Genomic DNA, 24,820 nt, shown 5'->3' on the forward strand with positions numbered 1-24,820 from the left:
TCAAACCCGGTTCTCCCAGATTAGAGTCCACACACTTAACCACGACACCAAAGTTATAAGAAAGAAAGAAAGAAAAAACCCTTCCATGGATCGGACAGTATTTCAGGTTGGCATAGCAACTCAGCGATGATCAGAATAAAGTGAGGAAGGAAGAGCTGCAGGGGAGGCCAACTAGAGCAGGGAGGGGGAGGGAAACAGCCAGCAGCACAGGGGAGGAGAATCAGAAATAGTGGTGGGAAGGAGGGAAGGAGGGAAAGAAGGAAGCTGGAGCCAGTAGCAAGAGGGAAAGGGAAGAAGGATTTCTGCTTCCTTGTGAGTCTTCATGGATCCCCCCCATTGTATCTACAAGTATGGTCTCTTTATCCTGACCTGGATTGATATTGACTCAGTCAACAGAAGGGAAGAGATTAACACAGTGTGCATTATCTTCTCCCATGTGCTCCCACATTGGATGAAAAATTAGCCCCCTGCCAAATTTGTGCTGTGCATGAGCTTCTCCTGGGGGCTGCATCAGGACTGACAGGTGAGGCTCTGCTTACCCGGCTGCCAATGAGGTTGGGTGCCTTCACAGATCCTGTATTTGCCCTTCAGACACTGTTGTCAAGGGCAGGATTTTGGTGCTTTGAAGCCAACAGGACTTTCATCCTGAGCCTATTTATCTTAACCTCATAATAAACTGAGTAAAGTGAAGCTTACTGTCTTGTAAGCATGCACAGGATTGTAGCCTTCCACATTTGAATGTGCTTTTGCTAGTCCAATCCCATGCAGAATTAGTACAGTCTATGCCAGGAGTCTCCAACATTTTTGAGCCTGGGAGCAGCTTTGAAATCCTGACACAGTGTGGCGGGCATGGCTGCAAAATGGCTGCCACATAATGGCCCCTGCAGGAGTAAAGCCACCCACAAAATGGCTGCCACAGCTTTCCTCCAGTCACACAGTGATGATCCTTGTGCTGTGGTGGCAGCTGCTGGCAAAGCAACATTTAAAAAAATCTGCATAGCCAATCGTATCTTCAAAGGCCAATCAGAATCCTTGCTGAGCAAAAGCTCCACTTGGCCCCACCCACTTTCTAAAGCACTTGGTGGGCTCTAGAAAAGGTGTTGACAGGTGACATGGCGCCCACGGGCACCACACTGGGGACTCCTGGTCTATGCCCATGTGCTGAAAGTTCCATTTGCTGCAATAGTCCTTCTATGAACCTAATTTGCTCAAGAGTATGCCCTTGCTATTATGGTTTTGCCAAAGAATTGGGCAAGTGGAAATGAGTAGCAATGAGATAACTATGTGCAACTGGGGTATCGCAAAATGCTTGGAAAAGTCTTACAACTGGAATGAGGAATGCACATTTTCTCTGAAAAATCACAATATACTCTCAGATGAAAACTGAAGTGAGAACCAAAGAATTGGAAAAGAAGCTCACCTGATCATCCAGCGGAAGCTCGCAGAAGGCTGGGATGTACTTGGCCCACTCCACCAGCACTAACAACTGCTGCTTCATGGACTCACAGACGTCCGCAATATTGGCAATCTTTTTCCCTCTGATATCTCCACTAATCATAGAAATCGGTGACGACATCTGCAACAGGGGAAGAAGCACTTTGTATGACATCTCTTAGCACTCCTAAAGGTGCCAGGAAACAGATGTTATCCTGTTCCCCAGTTGTGGTTCTGATCTCTGCATTCCCACCTGATGTGCATCAATCCTGGGTAAAGGTGATGCAAATAAAATCTGGCCTGCTAAGGATAATGACAGGGATTGGAGGAAAGACAAAGCAACCTCACGGGGGCGGGGGGGGGGGGGGGGGGGCTGGAAGAGACCTCTGGAAATAGCCACAGGGGGTATTGCTTTGCTAGAAATCAGCATGCAGAGATAACAAGATCATATTGTAAGCTGCCTTAAACCACAAGCAAATTAATTAATTAATAAATAATCAAGGACTTCCAGTCATTGCATCATTGTGCCTTTTGCCATAAAACATTCTTCCCAATCACCATTAGAATGTCTTTGGTTTTACTTTTGCACAAGAGATATATAGACTTGAAGTAGGCTTTGCAACTGCCGTTATGCCGCCATTGGAGGTGTTTAAGTGGATGCTGGATGATTATTTAATGTTCTGGTTTTTTAAAAAAATGTAATCTATTTAATGTATTTTTAAAATATTGTAAACTGCTCTGGGTTCCATATGGAATAAAGGTAGCAAATAAATATTTTAAATAAATAAATAAATGAAAATAGTCAGGTATGTTTTAGGTCATGCTCCATGGCATAGGGGGTTGTACTAGATTGTTTTTAGGCCTCTTCCAACTTTTTAATTCTATTCTATACACTCAACTTGTTGGAAATCCAGGTCTTCCTCAGTAGTCAGTCTTCATCTCTGTGTGATCCTACTAGCCAGTTCACTGCTCTTCTCCTTCTTTCTTCCTTTTTTTATTGTAACATTTTTGTTCTGGTCCTCCCAGCACTTTATCCCTAGATCTCAACTTATTTTTTTTACTAAGCAAGGAAATGTGGCCACCTGTGATGGCTTCTCCCCCCTCCCCCTGAGCCAACAGGTTTTATTTGCTGAAATCTTGCCAAATCCAAAATTATAACTAAATAAATAACATTGTAAAAACACACACACCTTGCTGCGCTGTATCTTAACGGAGGAACCCGGAAGGATTAGCACATAAATACTGATCTCTAGGTGACTGACCCTGGATCACAGAGAAATTCTTCAGTTGGATCTGCCCTTAGTATATGGGTCTAGAACAGCCTTTACAGGTTTCTGCACTAGCTCATTTCTCCAAAGTGAGCATCATTCTTTGGCTCAGAAATTGCTTTATAATTTAATTTAAAAGAAGGAAGGCATGGTATGATTTGAGTTCAGGTGAAGTTAGTAACCACAGAAGAGGGAAGTGCCAGCTGCCAGGACAAAATCTTTCCAGGAAATGGTTAATTAGGCACTAACAGAGATACTTCTGCTAATTGTTTTGTTAGATCTGTTGGTGGCATCAACACCATGGATTATGCCATCCTATTGCACTACCTGGAGGGTGGATATTAGAGGATCAGTTTTGCACTGGTTCCAGTCTCCTTGTGTGTAGTTAAGGGAGATGTGGAGTTGACTCCTGGTGTGCCCCAGGATTCTTTTCTCTTCCTCATGTTGTTTAATATTTATGTGAGACCACTTAATTAAATAATCCATTGTTTTGGAGTTGGGTATCTTAGGACATCATATATATGTCCTTGATGAAGCCTACAGAAGCTTTTGTTTCAGTTCTCTCGTGCTGCCTGGAAGCTGTGGCTGAAGGAGAGCAAACTAAAACTGAGTTCAGATAGGACAGAACTGACATTCTGAATGGTTAACATAACTCTCTTTGGACAGGGCAATGTTGGTTTTGGCAATTAAGAGCCATGGTGTATTCCTGGAACCAGCTCTGCAGATGGAGAAGCAGGTAGGCACTGCTGCTAGAGGTGCCTTTTTCACTTACATCTGGCTCAGAAATTGCACCCTTTCTTAGATATAGCCAATCTGGCCACACTGATCTCATGCTAACCTCAAACCTGGATTACCATAATGTGCATTAGGTAGGGTTGCCCTTGGAGACAACTTGGAAACTTCAATTAGTGCAAAGTTCAGTAGCCTGGCTGCTGATTGAGATGAGTAAGAACAACCATGTTCCTGAGACTCATGAAATCTGCACTGGTTGCCAGCATGTTTCTCGATTCAGTTCCAAGCGCTGGTTTAAACCTTTAAAATCCTTAACAGCCCAGGACCTATATACTTACTGGCAGGGCTTTTTTTGTAGAAAAAGCCCAGCAGGAACTCATTAGCACAATAGGCCATACCCAACAGCGGGAACTCATTAGCATATTAGATCACACCCCTGACATCACTGCTCATTTGCATATTAGGCCCCCCCCCATGTTACCAGAAGTGTGGTCATCCAGCCACACCCACCTTTTGCTTCTTATTCTCTTTACCTTGTTTGTTGTCAAAACCCAGGGCTTTTTGCATGTTAGGCCACACACCCCTAATTGTAGCCAATCCGAATGAGTTTCTGCTGTTGGGTGTGGCCTATTATGATAATGAGTTCCTGCTGGGCGTGGCCAACTTGGGAGCCAGACAGAACTCCGTTCCTGTGCGTTCCTGCCCAAAAATAGCCCTGCTTACTGGACCACCTCTTCCACTATGAGACTGGAAAGGCAACTCTAATCCTTGCAGTAGATTATTGTCTGCTATTGATAAGAGAAGTCAAAACTTATCATCCTAAGCATGGGCTTTTTCTGAGGCAGTTTCGGTGTTGTGGAATGGGCTGCCCAACCAATAACCGTCTACCATTATTTAGGTGAAAATATAAAATAGAGCTTTGATATGGACTTTTGGGTGATTCAGTTTCTGGTTATTCATTGATTTCACTCATCCCCTGTCTTTTTCACTAAAACTCAGTGGATGTTAAAATATATTTTAAAAAACCCAATTCACTCAGACAGCATAAGGCATCCAGAAAACAATGCAACAGGACCAGGATGACAGAATTAGAAAACAATGCAAACAGAAAATGGTCTAAGGCAAGACATACCTCTAAGCAGATTACAGACTAGATTACAAAGGCAGAAGACAGTGCAGTAAAAGATGATGCATGCAATAAATATTGCAGTAGATTATAATCCTATTCCTTTATAAAATCACACCATTTATAAACGGCTGCACAGAATCACAGTTATAATTCTGTTTCCTCCTGAGTAGTAATGGCTCAGCAGCACTCCTGGATCCTAGTATGGAGAAGACCCAGGTAACTTTTAAAAAATTCTGAATACTGTATTTTATACCTGGGGAAATGCCGACAGCATCTCCATTGCTGTTATGACTGTGTTGTGGAATATGATAGCCCAGGTATTATAGGGACCAGCCCACTGAGCGCCTTATATTGAATCAGACCATTGGTTCATAAGGTCAGTATGGTCTACTCAGACTGGCAGCAGCTCTCCAGGGTCTCAGGTGGAAGTCTTTCACATCACCTATGGCCTGGTCCTTTGAACTTGAGATGCTGGGTATTGAACCTGGTGTTAGATCGCCGCTAACAAAGATCCGGAGAATGATTTCAGCAAAAGTGAACAGCTTTATTGTAGGTACGAACAAGCGCTTGAAAGAAGTCATAACCAGAACAACTTAACATTGGGAGCTAGGCTCCTTTTAAACATTCCCGGACTAACGTAGCCACGCCTATTTACAATAAACAACCAATGAGGTTGTGTGGATAACGTCCAATGAAAGTCCTTCCCTCGCAGGGAATTGGTACAGTTCTGATTGGTCGCTGTTGTAGAGCGACCAATAGCAAGTTGGCTCGGAGGAGCCTTCCTCTGGCTCTAGCTTAACATGGAGAGCTAATGCGGCGATTCAAGTAAGCCTTTTTGAATACACCACACCTGAGACCTTCGGTATGCAAAGCACAGGCTCTTCCACTGAGTCACAGACCCTGTTGGATATACCCTGTGCTGTCATCAGTGACAAGACATAGATCCAGTCAAATGGAAAGCTGCTTTTCTAGATACTAAGAAATAGAGAAGGACTTGTGAAATTAGCTTTCAGTTTGCAGATATCTACTGAAAAGAGGGTGGGATAGAAAGAAAGCATTAAGATGCAAATTCTGTGATGCAGATTCTTTCACAAGTTGGGAAAAGTACCTGCTGTGAAAGGACTTCTGCTTGCAGTAAAACGTTAATGGAAGGCAAGCTGCTGTCTTCATAGCTGGATCGACGAGTACTGATTCGATCACGTTCATTCTGTACAGCTACAATAAACAAAATGAAAACATAAAATCCTTTTAGACGACTCTTTTTTAAAAACTCAACAAATATGTCTTTGGCATTTAAAGAATAAGAGTTTTAAAATTTATATCAGTTTTCTAATTGATCGGTAGCCACACACAAAACTCGAATCTAAAATTACATTTTATCTTCGCTGAATTTTATCTGTCACCTGTAAACATGTTCCATTCAAAGCACACTTTTTCACTCACCATTTCCTCCCCATCTCGGTAAACATTTTAACTTCTCTTCCTGGTATGGAAGAGTGGATAGAAAACCTTTGTTTCAGCAATGCAGATTCCTTCATTTTCCTCCTCTGCTCTCCAGAGGAAAACCTTTTTTTGTCAAGTTCCTTCCTCCCTGATTTGGTGAAAGTCCTGATACTTTTGAAGTCACTTGGGGAAAACCTTACTCATTCATGCTGTTTCCCTGCTGCAATTGCTGCTGCTGTACTAAGGAGAGAGGGGGGAATGTTAGGCGTGTGTGTCTTCCTACAGAAGGGCATATATGTGCACTGCTGGTACACAGTAATATTCTAATTAAAAAAAAGAAATCAGTGGAACTGACAAGGTTTTACCCAGGACTTGTCTGTTTCGTTGGAGAGCAGAGGAGGTGGTAGAAAAAGCAGCAGTAAGGTACCTGTGTAAGGGCATCAGTCTAATCAGAAGTAAGACCAACATCCAGGAGAAGCAGGTGGTAAAATGTCTTCTCTTGCACTGTGGTGGAAAGTGCTGTCAAGTTGCAGCTGACTTATGGTGACCAATGCTCCCTCTAAGCTGTGCAGTCTTGTGAGCAAAAATTCTACTTTGTGAGCGAATGGCATTAAAGTTGCAAGTGAGCGATTTGGCTGCTGCATAAATTAGTTTGCCCTGGAGCCATCCTCCCTGAGCTGAGACAAAAATGTGTGAGCCGGAGGCTAAAAAGCTGTGAGCTGGCTCACACTAACTCAGCTTAGAGGGAACACTGATGGTGACCCCGTAAGGTTTTCAAGGCAAGAGATGTTCAGAGGTGGATTGCTGTTGCCTGACTCCGCATAGTAAACCTGGTATTCCTTGGTGGTCTCCCATCCAAAGACTAACCAGAGATCACCTGGCTTAGCTTCCGAGCTCTGAACTGGGCCAGCCTGGGTCATCCAGGTCAAGGCTGGCTGGTGTCATCTAAAGAAGAAAAGGCATAACCTCTGGAATTTCAACCCAGGAAACTGTGTAAGAATGCCACCTCTGACGCGGTTGTAGCAGCCAAAATGCAACAAAGTTTGTGAGAAAAATCCTAAAGAAGGCTGCTCAGAATCCACCTCCAGTCAATTCAACTCTCATCAAAGTGTTCTTAGCATTGCATTAAAAACATAAGAACATAAGGAGAGCCCTGCTGGGTCACACCAGTGGTCCATCCAGGCCAGCATCCTGACTCACAGTTTCTCTGGGGGGCCAATAACAGGGTATAGAGCCCGAGACATTGCCCTGATGTGGCCTCCTGGCACTGAGATTCAGAGGTTGACTGCCTCTGAACGTGGAAGTTCCCCTCAGTCACCTTGGCTAGTAGACGCTGATAGACCTATCTTCCATGAAACTTCTAAACTCCTTTTAAAGCTGTTTATTCCTGTGGCCATCACTACATCCTCTGGCAGCAAATTCCACATTTTATTCACTCTCTGTGTAAAGAAGTTTTTCGTTTTGTCCATCCTGAATCTACAGCCCATCAGCATCATTGAGTGCTCTCGAGTTCTAGTATTTGGGGAAAGCAAGAGGAAATTCTCTTTGTCAACTGTCTCCACCCCATGCATAATTTTATAAACTTCTATCGTGTCCCCCCATTAGTTATCTCTTTTCTAAACTGAAAAGTCCCAGTCTCTTCAGTCTTTCCTCATATTGTATTGTAAGAACATAAGAACATAAGAGATGCCAATGTTGGATCAGGCCAAAGGCCCATCCAGTCCAACACTCTGTGTCACACAGTGGCCAGAAATACCAGGTGCCATCAGGAGGTCCATTTATCCCATGATTTTTGAGCTTACTTAGGAGCCTTTGATGAGGAACTTTATCAAAAGCTTTCTGGAAGTCAAGGTAAATAATATCTATTGGATCCCCCTTGTCCACATGTTTGTTCACCCCCTCAAAGAACATTAACAGGTTAGTGAGACAAGATCTTCCCTTACAGAACCCATGTTGAGTCTGCCTCAATAGGTTTTGTTCATCTATGTGCCTACTAATTCTTTCCTTAATAATGGTTTCCACCAATTTACCCGGTATCGACGTCAGACTGACTGGCCTGTAATTTCCCGGATCTCCTCTGGAACCCTTTTTAAAGATGGGAGTGACATTAGCTACCTTCCAGTCCTCAGGAATGGAGGCTGATTTTAAGGAGAGATTACATATTTTTGTCAGGAGATCCACAAGTTCACAATTGAGTTCTTTCAGAACTCTTGGATGTATGCCATCTGGGCCTGGTGATTTATCAGTTTTTAAGTTGTTTATCAGTTTTAGGACCTCCTCTCTCGTCACCTCAATCTGACTCAGGTCTTTCAACACCCCTCCTGAAATCAGTGGTTCTGGAGTGGGCAAGCACTTCTCATCTTCCACAGTGAAGACGGAGGCAAAAAATGCATTTAGCTTCTCAGCCATTTCCCTATCATCCTTCAATACTCCTTTTACCCCTTGGTCGTCCAAGGGCCCCACTGCCTCCCTGGCTGGTTTCCTGTTTCTAATGTATTTGAAGAAAGTTTTATTGTTGGTCTTTACATTTTTTGCTATATGCTCCTCATATTCCCTTTTTGCCTGCCTGACCACAGACTTGCATTTTATTTGCCATAGCCTGTGTTCTGTTTTATCAGCCTCACTGTGACTAACTTTCCACTGCTTAAAGGAATCCTTTTTACCTTTTACAGCTTCCCTTACTTTGTTTGTTAACCATGCAGGCTTTTTCCTATACCTGTTTGTGCCTTTCCTAACCTGTGGAATATATATATATTTTTAGCTTCTAGGATCATAGTTTTAAATAGTTTCCAAGCTTCCCCAATGGTTTTGACCCTTTCTACTCTTCCTTTCAGTTTCCTCCTTACATGTCCTCTCATATCAGAGAAGTTACCCCTTTTAAAGTTAAAAGTGGTTGTGTCAGTCTTTTTGGCCAATTCCCTATTTATACAAATGTTGAACTCAACAACATTATGATCACTGTTCCCAAGTGGTGCAATCACTTTTACATCTCTCACCAGGTCTTGAGTGTTACTTAGGACCAAATCAAGGATCGCCTCTCCCCTGGTAGGTTCCGTGACCATCTGCTCCATAGCACAGTCATTTAGAGTGTCTAGAAACTCAATCTCTTTTTCCCGACTAGAACACATATTGACCCAATCAATGTGTGGGTAGTTAAAATCACCTATTACGACACAGTTTTTTTTGTCTAGCTGCTATCTTTAATTCATTCATCATTTTATAATCCTCCTCTATCTTTTGATCTGGTGTCTTGTTCAGGTGGGTAGCCATGTTGGTCTGAAGCAACAGAACAAAGTCTGAGTCCAGTGACACCATTAAGATCAACACAGCTTAATTCTGGGTATAGGCTTTCATGTGCATGCACACTTCTTCAGATGTATGGTGTGACTGTAATATATTAGACAAGATTTTTTTTAAAAAAATCCACTGTGTGCCTAATTTCGATGAGATTCCATCCAAATTAGGTGAATTAAGCAAATTTGCATGGATTTATTTTGCCTAATTTAATCTAAGATCAAATCATTTTAGCTGGCTAGTCAACAGGTACTGGGGTTGGATTTATAACAAAGGGGAACAAAATAACCCAAAGCTTCACTAAACAAACAAGAAAATTATTAAATTAACAGTGGAAGAATCATAAGCATTGCCAGCAAGTGTAATCAATCATAAGATAAGACACAGAAATGTACACATAGGCCTTGCAATATACATGTAAATTAATGATAAGAAAGTGCACAATGGAAAGGCAGTAACAATATGAAATAGTGACCACATTGTATAAAGCAACTGCTTCCTAATAATCCCGCTCCAGTGTTTTTCTTTAGATAATAATTATTTCTTGCTCAGTGAAGCTTTTGGTTATTTGTGAACAGAAAACATCAGCCATGCAAAACATATAAGCTGCCTTAGTTCTGTTCTCTGGAAAGTCTCACACAACTTTCTGGAGAGAAACTACCCATGAGTTTTCATGCTGTTTTTTGAAAACACAAAGACTAGATTTTTGCCTTTTTTAAAAGCGAATTTTTTTCTGAGTATCAGATGCCCATGTCTGCACAGAATGCCGTGGACCCAGGCAATATGAGTCAGTCTTCAAGTGGTTAATCTAGAACTTTGTCATGAGGATAGTGTTGGGACATAGTGGACAGGATAGGCTATCTAATGATATATCAGGATTGGAGGATTATGAAATCAGAAACAGGGCAGAACTGTTGATTGAGAGGTGACAGTGAGCATGTTGGTATTATGTATGTTATCAGCCTGTGTTTAGTATGCCTCATTACTGAGATGTTTTTCTTCACTGATTTATCCCTTTGAAGAGGTCATTATAAACAGTGATATTGGCTGTAGCTGGAAGGTTTAGGAGTTCTGTTCCAGTATCTCCTGACAGGACACATGGTCTGTTCGTGCCCACCACTAAGGTCCCAAAAGGCACACCAGGTTGCCAAGTCATGCATTCACTGCCTATCACTTGAGGCCTACCAATCCTCTCTATGGCTAATCACAAAAATATCTGTGTGAAACAATATCTGATTGTTGTTATTATACCTGTAGCTCTCCAGATTTATTTCCCACTCGTATCATTCAGCTTGATAAAAGGGCTATAATGAGGCGGTACAGAAATTAAAACCATCTAGTCAGCAACCGTTAATAGGAGTGCTCAAGGTTATACAATTTGTTATCAGGATCCCTCCCCCCCTCCCTCTGCTCAGTCACGGCATGATGTTTTCTAAATGTTTACTCAGTATTTAGCTGGTCATGGACCTAATGTAACTTCTATTGAATATTAACAGACAAATACAAAATGGGCTCAGGAAGAGGAGAGGATTCCTGTATCCTTCAGGCAAACCTAAACTAAGTCTTTAAAAATACCCGGGCTTATGAGAATGATCAGAATTTGGGATGGGACATAAGAACAGCGCTCTTGAAACAGACCAATGGTCTACGGCAATGATCCCCAACCTGGATTCTCTAAGTGCCATGGTGCCCACCACTGTGTTTCCTGGTGCCCACTTCCCAAAGCAATGATCCAATCCTGACCTTCCTCCACCTCACTGAAGCAGGCAGTCCTTAAGAAGACCCAAGGAGACATTCATCTTTGAGTCTACAGGAAGCAACCATTTGGAAATACTGGCCTCAGTCATAAGATGATACTTTGCTTAGAACCGAACAATACTTGGTCCCAATCCCCACAGCAGCCATTTTGTGGTGGTGCCAAATTAGGGTTGCCAACTGGCCTGGAGAAAAATGTCCAGTCCCTTTGATAGATGTTCATGAGATGTTACTTCCCAGGTGAAATTAGTTGCCTCCATGCCATGTAAACCTTCATCTGCCCATGTCCATACATTAAGCTTCTATTGAAGGGACAGGACTTTTTTCTGCAGGGCAGTTGGCAATCTTATGCCAAATACCCTTTCTTAAATTCCAAAAGTGCTCAACAAGATTGGCAGCACTGATTTATGAAGCAGAAAAGGGCAACTCAAATGATAAAAGGGTTGGAACACTTTCCCTATGAGGAAAGGTTAAGGCGCTTAGGGCGCCTTAGGACGCTTAGAGTGTTGGACTGGATGGGCCTTTGGCCTGATCCAACATTGGCATCTCTTATGTTCTTATGTTCTTATGTTCACTAGCTGTGTTGAGTCTCGTACTTAACAAATACTTTAATGCTGTCTTGATAGTTTAAGCAAGTACTCAGGTACTCTGAATTCTCAGCTTTCATTAAAAAGTAAGTCTCTAGCTCTTCCCTCACTTGAGATATGCTGTTTTCCTTATATCTCCATAAGGAAAGAGTCTAGAGACTTACTTTTTAAAAATGAAAGCTGGGTATTCAGAGAACCTGCTTAAATTGTCACTACAACATTACCACATTATGTTGATATTTTAGTTTTCTTTTTTTTAAAACAACCCTGGAATCACTCATTAAAAAAAAATCACACTGTTAAAAAAAATCTGAAATCATTTGTCCAGGTCAGGGGGAAGACGGAGTGATACAATGATGACAGTCCAATCATTGAAATCTGGGCTGGAGATGGGTGGGACAAAGAAAACCAATAGAAACACTATGCAGTAGGAAAAAGCCGACTCAAAATCAGCTTCCAGAAAAACATTGGGGTAAAAGTGATCCCTGGGGGAAACAAACAAAAAAAAGGGTAAACTAAAGGCACAAAAGTGCATGCGGAAATCAGGGGATCAACCAAAGCAGCACGGGGCCAGAACGAATGACAGAAACCCCATGTGGAAAAGCCCAAAGTCTCGTAGATCAGCACAGTAAGTTCCATGCTTAGAACTTAATTCACAAGCACAAACGGGGCCCCATTTAGCCTTCTCCCTGCACTGTTTTCCTGAACTGGAACATCCCCAGGGAGCCACTGGGGAGATTTACATTTACTGATAGCTACACATAAGTTTCTCCAATGGGGAAAAATGCTTCCTTCGGTTGTTTCCAAGGTCCTGATCCAAATGGAGCCTGCATGTCCCTGAGACTCAAATTCTAACCACAGAACTTCCAGCCCACCGCTTTTGAATGAACAAGTGGGAGACACAAAGGACTTTTTAACATGTCAATTTGCCCATATCTTGTAAGTCCTGGCTGCATGTTGTCATGAACTGAAGAGATATGCATGATACAATCTTATGGACAATGTTCTTGGCTTAAATACTGCTTGACCGCATGGTTAGTGAGTGAAAGCTGTACAAACAGGGGGATACTCTAGTCTAGTCAGTGATGCAAGAAAACAAATGACCTCACCTTCTTTCTTCATTCACCTGCTCGGAAGCATTTCTTTAGCCTGCAATATCGACACTGGTTTCTTTTGTCCTTGTCCACAACACACTGCCTGTTAAACCTGGGGGGCAAAGCAGGGAGAAAGAGAGAGAGAGACTCATGAGTTTTTTAAAAAGAATTAATTCAGAGCTTCAACAGAGGAGTCATTAAACTGGGTGCCCTGGTAGTCCAAACTAGAGGCTGTTCTGCAGTAAAACCCTCATTCCTATCAGCATTCTGAGGAAGGAATAATTAAAACCCTTCAAACAATGACGGCCATTCTAAGACTTTAAACAGAAGCCTGTTCAGATGGGACACAAAAAAATTACTCTTAGGGTGTTTCCAGCTATATTTATCACAATATATACTATTAGATTGTCACCCTGTGGGCACCGCCACTCTTTTATTGGGTTCTGGGCTTCTTTGTTTTGACAGCACTTTAGGAACAAGAGCTATGATGGTACTTGAAGTACCTGAGATAGTCAAAGTTGCATTCTGACCCACTTCCAGGTTTTGCAACAGAAAAGCAACTGCCTCCTTCAAAAGATATTATCCCCCCCCCCCCCTCACAATTTAATGTGCGGTCAGGGATAACGTTGCACTGTGAGCATTCCCACGCCCATGAGTTGTTGTTAAAATGACAAGCTATAGAGTAACTCCAAATGCAGTTAAGCACACACACACACACACACCCGCTTCCAGTCTACCATTTTAAATAGCGGGTTGCATATGCTGCTTCTGGTCTAGTGAATTCTGATGGGATAACCCTAGTAGATTTCTGTCCGTGTGTTCCTTCAGGATTGAATTGATTAGACCAGGAATTATCTTTTTGTTGTAAGGAAGGTAGATAGCAGTTATTCCTGTACAGCTCTTTGCACTGTGGATTTCAGATATGCCAAGAATGGGATGGGACCTCCAAAGGATAAGAATGGCTAACAAGAAAGGAAATAAACACAAAAGAAGGAGCATGAGAGCTAGATTTGTCATGCTACAACTTAGAGAAAGCATCTTTGATGATAAGCACTGAAAAAGAAGACATGCTGTGGCCAGCTTTCTTTCTTTCTTTCTTTCTTTCTTTCTTTCTTTCTTTCTTTCTTTCTTTCTTTCTTTCTTTCTTTCTTTCTTTCTTTCTTTCTTTCTTTCCATTCTGTTCTACTCGTCTTTTCTTGCACTATCAAGCAGAGCTCTAGGGCTGCCAGCTAGCCAGGACAGAAAAAAATATTCTGTCCCTTTAACAGCAGCTTAATCTGCAGGCTATGGAAGGTCGGTAGTTCAGCAGTTCGAGACCTGAGTGTGCCACATGACGGAGTGAGCTCCAGTCTCTACTTCCAGCTCCTGCCAACCTAGCAGTTCGAAAGCAAGAAATTGCAAGTATATAAATAGGTACCACTTCGGTGGGAAGGTAACAGCGTTCCGTGCACCTTGGTGTTTAATAATGCCGGCCACATGACCACGGAAACATCTTCGGACAGCGCTGGCTCCTCTGCTTTGAAACGGAGATGAGCACTGCAACCCTAGAGTCGGATTCGACTGGCTTTTGAGCAAGGGAACCTTTACCTTTACTAATCTGATATTTACCTAGTGATGTTATTTACCTCCATGCCATGAAAACTTCAGCCACCCATTTCTACACATTAAGCCTCTGTTAAAGGGACAGGGTGTTTCTCTTTGGGCAACCCTTGCCCAGTCCCAACCTGGAAGGTATAGCTGATGCAGGCAGTGTCCAGAATCAGCTGCTCCAGAGAAGATCTACTGACTTGAGGACCAAAAGCAGGTTTTGAAAATGTTTCATCCCCCAAATGACAGACTCACAGAAGGCAGTGATAGTGTGGCACAGTCCACAAATTACTTAAGAGCTGTGATATCACTGATACCTAATGAATGATAACAGATGAGATGAGCTAAGCAAGGGGAGATCAACACAATCGCCTTTGGGGATTCTTCATCAGTCTCTGCAGATTGGACTGAATGCTCAGCTGGTACTAATAGAAATGCTGCCAGTGAGTTCAATAAGCAGCAGAGATATTTGCACCAAGCTGGCTGCCTGCAGTTGAGTTGCCACCTCCGCCCCCCCCATACTTTTTACAGCTGCATGACAGACATTCAGACAGTAAAACTTTTCCCAACAGGCAAAGTGTCAGACCAGGATCTTGACAGACCCAGGTTCAAATCCCCACTCTACCATAGAAGCTGGCTGGGTGATAGGGTTGCCAAGTGATTCTTTGCCGGGAGCGGTGGGGCTCCCGGCTGGCATCGTGTGTGTGTGCGCGCGCATCACCCGGAAGTGACGCAGGCACGCTGGGCATGCTGGGGGCGGGGCCACAGCCATACAAGGGAAAACCATAGGGTTTTTCCTTGTATGGCCGTGGCCCCGCCCCCAGCGTGCCAAGCGTGCCTGCGTCACTTCTAGGTGACGCACACGCCGGGGCGGAGTTCCCCCCGGGGCCCGATTCCGCGGCGGCTGAAATCATGCCTCCAAAGCGGGGGTTTACCCACCCCCCGCCCCCACTAGGCAGCCCTACTGGGCGACCTTGCACCAGTAGTGCACTCTCGGCCTACTCTACCTCATAGGATTGTTGTGAGGATAAAATAAAGGAGAGAACAATGTAAGCTGCTTTGGGTCCTCACTGGGGAGAAAGACAGTATAAATGAAGTAAATAAGTAATGAAAGAAGGCAGGGACTCACAGACAGAGTGATTGAAATGTGGGATTCTCTGCCGGAGGATGTGGTGATGGCCACAGGCAAAGACAGCTTTAAAGGGGGATTTGATAGATTAATGAAGGATAGGTCTACCAGTGGTGACTAGCCACGGTGACCAAAGGGAACCTTCACATTCAGAGGCATTAAGCCTCATTAATCCCAGTGCCAGGAGGCAACATAAGGGGATTGCCTCGGCCTCTGTGCCCTGTTGTTGGGTGCCCACTGGGGAGAAAAGCAGAGCCCAAATAAATAAAGTGGGACTTGTGCTGTCCTTCTGGACGAGGGCCCCATTGCAAAACCAGTCCCATTAGGGAGCAAGGTATAGATAGGGGCTCTGGGGCAAGTGATGCTCTGTCTTCTTGGTGCTTGGGGGGGTCAACAGTGGGAGGCCCCACTGCTGGACCTCCTGATGGCACTGGTATTTCTGGCCACTGTGTGACACAGAGTGTTGGACTGGATGGGCCTTTGGCCTGATCCAACATTGGCGTCTCTTATGTTCTTATGTTCATTGCCGCCACCAACAAAATTGCTCCAAAACAGCTCTGTTGACTCTAATGCAGTAAAAGTGTTGCAAACTACAGCTTGGAAAAGATCTTTTTTCTTGAATTTCTCCTGTTGTCTTTTCCCAGAGGGATCCCATGGAATTAAAAAAAATACTGCCAGTGGGTTTTTCTAATGGAATTCCATTGAGGCAGCCCACGTCCACTGGTTGGAAAGAACCGCCGTTTCCCAAGCACGAAGGATCTACCAGGTTGCCCTCCACCTGCTTTACCTGCAAGAGTACATGTGGTTCTTCCTGACGCTTCGCCTGAAAAACCCTTTGCAGCCATCGCAGCTGGAGGCGCCGTAGTGTTTCCCAGTTGCACGGTCCCCACAGATGGCACACAAGACGCTGGCCCCAATGCTGTTGGAGGCGTTGAGGTTTGATGCTTCCGAGGGGGAGGTATCTATTCAGCAAAGGGCGACATGGAGGGCAACAGTGAAAAAGCGGGACACAAACTAAGAACATAAGAGATGCCAATGTTGGATCAGGCCAAAGGCCCATCCAGTCCAACACTCTGTATCACACAGTGGCCAGAAATACCAGTGCCATCAGGAGGTCCACCAGTGGGGCCAGGACATTAGAAGCCCTCAAGCACGAGGCACCATACACAGTCATGCGAGCGACAATAATTGGGCATACTAGCTGACACTTTCTTTAAAAGTGTTTGGTGAGTTTAAACTCTGATGAAACCTTAAAAGTAGCAACTCCTATGAGGGTTCTCTTTTGAGAGGGGATTTCATTAGCATTTTAATGGATTTTGAAGGCTTTTTATAGTTTTATGCTGTAAATTGTGTTGAGGGCCTTAGTCTAGGCTGAAAGGCAGGGGATAGGGATGCCAGCTTCCAGGGGGGACCTGGGGATCCCCTCGAATTACAGCTCATCTTCAGACTACAGAGTCCAGTTCCCCTGGAGAAAATGGATGCTTTGGAGGGTGGACTCTATGGCATTGTACTGCAGAGGTCCCCCCCCCTTCCCCAGGTGCCATCCTCAAATCTCCAGGAGTTTCCCAACCTGGATCTGGCAACTCTAACCCCCATCCCACACCAGTGACCAGGGGGGACCTGGCAACCCTAGATATTAAGTATGAATAATCCATAGCATTTTTATAGAATGTTCAAATACCTTGTCAACATAAAGTGTTGTTATCCCCAGATTGCCGGGGGGGGGGGGGGGGGGGGAGAGGGGAGAGTGCAGTATTTGAGGCAAAGGTCAGGTGTGAGCTGTCGGTCTTCCTACAGCTTGTGCTGCATCCATACAGAAAAGATTCTCCATGTGCCATGAATGCAGAGACATTTGCACTGGCATCAACATGGGGGTTTTGAGCAATGTTCCCTCTAAGCCTCGTAGTCTTGTGAGCAAAAATTCTACTTTGTGAGCTACTGGCATTGAAGTTGTGAGCAAGTGATTTGGCTACTGCATAGATCAGTTTGCTCTGGAGCCCTCCTTCCTGAGCCGAGACAAAAATGTGTGAGCTGGAGGATAAAAAACTGTGAGCTAGCTCACACTAACTCAGCTTAGAGGGAACACTGGTTTTGAGCGCACAAGAGGAGTCCTGCTGGATCAGATCAGTGGTCCATCTAGTCCAGCATCTTTGGGGAGCAGAGATGTTACCTCCTATCCTTTATTAATCACTATTTCCCCTGCATTCTTCCCCACCAGTATCACCAGAGGGCTTTTAAAGGCCTCTTTAAAAATCAACAATTTCTATTGTGCCACAGTGCAATAATGTTAAAATGATCTATTGCCAGGATCTCCTAGTTGCTTTGAATTCCCGGTTTTAATTAATTTTAAAAAGGACATCTCTAGCCCTTTTTTTTTTTTTGGTAGGGATATGAGGGGAACCTTTATATCTCCACAATGAAAAGGGCTAGAGATATATTTGTCTTTTTCAAATGAAAGCTGAGAATTCAGAGGAACTAGTAAAGTCTGTCAAGAGATAGTTCTAATAAAATCCCTCCAGCGGCACAGCAGTGGAATCAGCAGCTGCAAGGGTGGTGGTGGAAGGAAAATGGTACTGGTGTGGGCAGGACTGCTGAAAATGATCACCTCCCATCCCAACAGTTTGTATGCTTTCCAGAAATATCATACCAAACCAGGTCTGAGACGGAATGTCTCAGGAGAGGGAAAGCCTAGAAAGTAGCTGATTGGACAACAGTTTTATGTGGATGCTCCAAAATGAATTGCTGCAGTTTGGAAGCCAAGAGGGAGAAAGATGTCCATGTGGAATTAGCTGTAGTCCCTCAGGAACACAACAGGCATAGCCTTGGAAATCTGTGTCTGGATCGCCTGAGTGCTGGGGTCATTTCCTGCAGAAGTGCACAGGAGCAGAGCTCCGGCAGTAAAGAGCCCAGGGGGCGGGCACATGCAACAAGCCCCACCCCCTGCTCCCAGCAGCCCTCAGTCAGAGCAAGAAGCAGCCAGATAAGTTGCAGAGCTCCCCCTGGCCCCCCAGTCCAAAACAGTCCAGTGGCACCTTTAAGACCAAGTTTTATTCAGGTACAAGCTCTCCCTCCTCTGCGAGGACAGATCTGCATGTTCCCCGCCCCCCAATAGCTAGCAATCCAAAACAGTCCAGTGGAGCCTGAGCGGTGGGTATTTCCTTCTGACACACTTCTGGTGATGTCAGGGGGTGTGGTACATGCAAATAAGTTATGCTAATGAGCTCCTGCACCTCTTTTCCTACTAAATGACCCCTGCCTGAGTGCCTTTTTCAATCTTAAAAGCAATGACTAGGGACTCTGATTTTGATTAAATGAGTGGCATTGGTAGAGAGTGTCTTCAGCTTTTCCTCCAGCACCATATTCCTGATGTAAACAGGACCACCCCCTGAAGCTGCTCTTAGCCCTGCAGTGGAAAATATATCGGTATAGATATAGATGATATGATGTTATAGATGAATATAGATATAGATATCCCTGCATAATGCATGCATCCCCCACAAAAACGTTAATAAAATTTTTGGAGAGGCTTAGGAGGGGAGAATAATGCACCTCTGACAGATGAGAAAACCAACCCTGCAATGCTGAGCCATTACAGCTATTTCCTAGGCCATAGCCCTAGTCCAGACAGAGCACAACCATGTTAGAATCATCTATGCCTTTCTGCTTTTCCTAGAAGCATAGAGACAGCCTGTCTCTCCAGAAAGTAGTGTGTCTGTCTGTTATTGTGAAAGCAAGAGACTAGATTATTGCCTCTGAAGGTCACTTGTTTGTTACAGAAAGGTTGGACCCTCCAGCGGCCCATTCTAGAGGAACATGCAGTACCAAGGTCCTGATAAGACCCCAGAAGTCTCTACCCTGTTCTGTCCTCCCAAAACACCTGCAACATGCACTGAACATGCAGAACGCACAGTCCCACATGTGGTTCCATATAACCAGGGTGATGTAATGCAAGTGTGAGGGACTGTTCATTTGAGCACCCAATAAAAGGGAGCCTCTAGAGCAGAATAGGGTCGACCCAGAGTTGCGGCCAGCCTATCACCAGAACCCCAAGTGTTGTAGTGTGCTAACCTAACAGGTATACCTTGTCTCTCGGTGTACATGTGTGGGGGAGGCAGTCTGCGGCAGATGCTTTCCTGCCTGGGAGGTGGAAGTGGACTTGCTTTTGGGAACCAAACAGTTCTTCCATCTCAGGAGGAGATGGGGGGCTTGTTGGCAGTGCTCTGTCTTTCAGCTGCTGAATAAACTACTTTAACTGTGAACCTGTTTCTGTGCCTCTGGGTAAGAGGAACAGTGGGAACTTCCTACAAGAACACGATCCTGCCCTCTCCGAAAGGGGACAGATTCCCCCATCCCATTCTGACAGAGGCTGATGAGTAATTCAACTTCTTAGGAAATTCCCCCTGGGTAGCAGTGTGAACTGGCGAGTCCTTCCATGGCAAACCAGTTCTGTGAAGGAGGACAGCTCCAGAGAATACTCAGACCCAGAATTTTGCCTAAGAATCTGGTGGAGAATGCGGGCATTCTACCTAATATCTCCTTCCCCTGCATCGCTCTCCCATAAATTTGGAGCACTGTACAGCTATTTTTAAGATGTGGGGAAAGCTGGGAGGTTTTGATCATGGCTCTCCTGTGTCACATCTGTTCTGGTCCTCTGCTTATATTTCACTCAGTCATTGTTATTCTTTCCCTCCTTGTCTATGATTTTAATTGGAACACTTGTGCACATTCTCTTTATTCTCTTTATGATACTTGTGGCGATGCTCTCAAAACTACAGAGAAAAAGTTGTGTCAAACTGGATGGGAGATCACCTTGGGATCAGGTGTTCCCATGTTACCTGGTTACCCGATGTCCCACCCTCCCTATACCTCAAGGTCTATCACATTTTTACTCTGCCTTTCCTCCAAGGAACTAGGGCTGGTTCCAGTTTTTGATGAGACCTGGGCAGAGAATGCTAAGGGCCCCTCTCCCTTCCTAAGCCCACCACCATGACTCCCTACACTTCCTTTCCTAACCCCACCCATGTAACCCCACCTGCCTGTGCATCCTTTCCCTGCCTGTTCATGACCCTTTCCATAACAACTTGCATGCATTATCATCAATGGCACCGAAAGATGTGTGCAGGGGGAGTGCTGCTGCTGTGATCATCACCATCCATCCACTTTTTCCTGACAGTGCTGGGCAGCCTAGGTAGCTAGGAGCACAAGAGGTGGAGTGCTTGCAAGCAAGCGGGTGAGGAAAGGGCATGTGGGCAGGTGGCAGAGGAGGTATATGGGTGGGTGCCAGTGGCAATGGGCCCTGCCAGAACCTCTAGTCCCTGGCAGATTCCCCACCTCAGAGAAGAAGAAGAAGAGGAGGAGGAGGAGGAGGAAGAGGAGGAGATTGGATCTATACCCAACCCTTCACTACCCGAAGGAGTTTCAGAGCTGCTTACAATCCCTTTTTCTTCCCCTCCCCACAACAGACACTCTGTGAGGCAGGTGGGGCTAAGAGAGCTCTTGAGAGAACTGCTCTTGAGAGAACAGCTCTGAAAGAACTTATGAGTGAACCAAGGTCACACCAGCAACTGCATGTGGAGAAGTGGGGAATCAAACCTGGTTCTCCCAGATCAGAGTCCACAATCCTAACCACTACACCAAACTGGGTATGCTGATGCCAGTCCATACTTATATCTTTTTTTCCTTGATTTGTCCTCTCAACTACCCTGGGAGACTGAGGGAGAGGTTACCATGTGGACTTCATAGTACACTAGGGATTTGAACATAACTATCCAGATCCTAGGCCAACACTCTAATCATTATATTGCACTGGCTCATCTGAAGTGCTGGGGTGTTTCCAAAGGAGTAAATGCTAGTTTGCCAACCTCCAGGCAGGGCATGGATATCTCCCAGCATTACAACAGATATCCAGATTACAGAGATCGGTTCCCCTGGAGAATATAGCTGCTTCTGAGAATGGACTATATGGCATGGTACTCTGTTGCATTCCCTCCCCTCCCCAAGGCCTGCATTCCCCTGGCTCCACCCTCCAAAATCTCCAGGAATTTCCCAACCCAGAGTAAACCCCTTCCCCTTTCTTTCATTTGATTTATCTGTAGTCCTGCTCAACACCATGCATGCATTTTCCCCCTTGAAGGGTTTATTAAAAATTTGGAGATGGGGTGGAGTTCTGATTGGGAAAACTGTACTGGGCAGGGGGAAGCATTATACACCTCCTTCCCCAGAAGGAACTTTGGCTCTCAACAAACTTCTCCAACAGAAAAAGAGGGATAAAGCTGCAAATGCAGGTGACAAGGAATGAAGCAAGCTGGTAAGGGCTGGTAAGAAATGCGGATTGCCAACTTCATTAAATAAGGACTCTCTTTTACATCTCTAATCTGGATGTTGCACAATTAATGGCTTCAATCACTCCTGGAATACTGGTACAAGGGGAAAGATAAAGAGTCATGAATCACATGCTTTATTATTTTGCAGCAGAAGATATCAGGCCCCTCCCTGATGAGATCAACACTTCAGTACGTTGTGCCTTCATAAGACTGCTTGTTCTAATGGTCCCAAGGACTGATAGGGTGAAGCATTTCAGTTCACCTTCCAACCTTATAAGAACATAAGAGATGCCAATGTTGGATCAGGCCAAAGGCCCATCCAGTCCAACACTCTGTATCACACAGTGGCCAGAAATACCAGTGCCATCAGGAGGTCCACCAGTGGGGCCAGGACATTAGAAGCCCTCCCACTGTTGACCCCCCCCCCAAGCACCAAGAAGACAGAGCATCACTTGCCCCAGAGACCCTATCTATACCTTGTGGCTAATAGCCACTGATGGACCTCTGCTCCATATGCTTATCTAATTCCCTTTTAAAGAAGTACGGGGGGGGGATAACTGTTCTCTCCCTATGAATATGAATTGCTGTGGTGCACCTGGTAATTTGTAAAGAATAAAAATTACAATCACAGCAACAATAATAGAACATACGCTCAAAATGTGTCTCATTGTGGTCGGACTTCAGGTTTGCTTGTTAAGAACATAAGAAGAGCCCTGCTGGATTAGACCAGTGGTCCAGCTAGTCCAACATCTTCACACGGTGGCCAGCCAGTTGCCCTGGAAGGTCAACAAATGGCCAAGGTCTTCTGTCATTATTGCCCCCCTAGCATTACTATTCAGATGTTTACTGCCTCTTGGGCATGGAGAACCCCTTTAGTCACCATGGCTAGTAGCCATTGATGAATCTACCCACAAACCTGCCTAATCCCCATTAAAGCTATCTATGCTCATGGCCATCACTGTGCTCATTGGCAGCGAATTCCACAATATTAATTTCTCATTGACTGAAGGAGTACTTCCTTTTTCCACCCTGAATGTATTGTCTGTAAGATTCATTTGGTGCCTGAGTTCTGGTATTATGGGAAAGGGACAAAATGTTCTCTCCGTCCACTCTCTCCTTTGTAGTTGATAAGAGTGTGAGAACTATTGCTAGGGCCATTCCCAATCTGGCTGGTGTGAACCAAATGGCTGAAAGCTATCTCCCGCCTTGGTTTTCTCCCGCTTGAATTCCTGCGCAAACTGTATTCATTGGCTAACCCTTTTTGTCTGAACTGTCTATATCTGTACATGCTTGGCTTTGAGTTTCATTCCTGACAATAACCATGAAAGTGTATCAATAGTGACTTGTAATAAAGCAATCTATTCTTATGAATCGTTGTGGACTGCAACCGCTCTACTGAACCTGACACAGTCATACCACTATTTTTCCAAATTTTGCAGATATGCTTCCTTACTTTTTGGAAGTGCCATTGAATAAAGTGGGGTCTACTTATGAGTAAACAAGCACAGTCTCTGACACTATGAAGAAATGGGCTCTTATGTAATTGGGAACATTTAAAGCTGCCTTATATCAAGTGAGATCACTGGTCCATCTAGTTAAGAATTGTCTGTGCTGACTGGCAATGGCTCTTTGGAAGGACCTTTCCCGACATCTGCCACTTAAGATCTTTTAATCATAGTGTAGATGCTTTTGATTGAACCTTGGATCGGTCTTGTGTAAAGGATATGCTTTACCGCTGAGTCATAAGTCCTTTTTATATATAATGCCACAACAAGGCAATTTATTTTTATCTGACAGACACTGGTGGGAAGAGATGAAGATCTGATTCAAGGACTCTCCTCCTTCTCTTGCCTAACTGCTCTGTGTCCTTAGAAAGCTTTCCATCCTGCCAAAGTACGTCGTACTGTGAGAAGACGCACAAAACCACAATACTTATAATCTGATATCTTTCTTGACATCAGAACATGAACTGTTTGCTGGAAGTTTCCAGACATCTCGCACATGAGACTGTACCCTGACAAAAAGTTTGTTGTCTGATATGTTTCTCTATTGATCCGTATTGTTTTAATGTACTGTGAGGTGTCTTGAGTGGCCCAGTTGCAGGAGAATGGTGGCATCTAATTTTTTTTTAATCAAATAATTTTCGAAGTGCCATGGGAACAACATTTCTCTCAGTTCTGCCATGGCACTAGCCTGGATCCAGCATCAGTGGCTCCATAACTGTATAAGCTGCAATATTATTGAGAATATTATTGAGAAGATCCGCACCCACTTACTGCAGTCCCCATCTCACTTGGCATTTCTCCATGAGGGTCCCATGATCCCTAGCATAGCCTTTTTGGTGGTCAAAGGGGACTCTCTCCTCTGTTTTTCACCAACAGAAAGCCTGGCTGAGTCCAATCCATGGAACACCTCATCATGTTCCTCTCCCTTCCCCCTCAAAATTACTTATTGATGGAACACTACATGCTCTGAACTGTCCCAAACCAATTCATGACAGCAATCGATATTGGTCAGGATAAGGGACATCACATTTTAGGGTTGCCAACCTCCAGGTGGGGCCTGGAGACCTCCCAGAATTACAACTGGAGAACATGGCTGCTTCCCCCCCCCCAGAGGACACGGCTGCTTCAGAGGGTGGAATTTATGGCATTACACCCTGCTGAGGTACCTCCTGTCCCCATCCCCATCCCCCAGGGGTTGCCAACAGACCTGAAGAAAAAATGCCCTGAAGAAAAAATGCCCTGAAGAAAAAATGCCCTGAAGAAAAAAGCCTTTAACAAAGGCTTTAAGTTTCGAAATGGGTAGCTGACTCTTTTTATGGCACGGAGGTAAATGACATCAACCAGTAAATAACTTTACATGAAGTCAAACCTCCCAAGGCGACAGTCAAACATTAAAACAGATTTTAAAATACATATATATCGAACAATGAAACAGTTCAACAGACCACAAACATGGGAAGGAAGGTCCACGAGTGTCACTGAGGGAACACCAAACCAAAACAGGAAAGTCTTCACCTGCTACGTAAGATTCTCAGGGATA

General features: G+C 44.4%; 1 protein-coding gene across 1 annotated transcript in view; it reads right to left on the reverse strand.

The window, feature by feature from the left end:
• Nucleotides 1-1,420: 1,420 nt before the first annotated feature.
• Nucleotides 1,421-24,820, reverse strand: part of HNF4A (hepatocyte nuclear factor 4 alpha) — a gene marked incomplete at its 3' end in the record, with an annotated part of 27,630 nt that continues 4,230 nt past the window's right edge. Inside the window, 5 exon segments of the mRNA XM_015424225.1 lie at nt 1,421-1,576; nt 5,672-5,778; nt 12,752-12,764; nt 12,767-12,848; nt 16,240-16,414. Coding sequence (XP_015279711.1) covers nt 1,421-1,576; nt 5,672-5,778; nt 12,752-12,764; nt 12,767-12,848; nt 16,240-16,414 — 533 coding nt within the window.

The sequence above is a fragment of the Gekko japonicus genome, unplaced genomic scaffold, assembly GCF_001447785.1.
Source record: "Gekko japonicus isolate JY-2015 unplaced genomic scaffold, Gekko_japonicus_V1.1 scaffold1486, whole genome shotgun sequence".
Classification (NCBI taxonomy): domain Eukaryota; kingdom Metazoa; phylum Chordata; class Lepidosauria; order Squamata; family Gekkonidae; genus Gekko; species Gekko japonicus.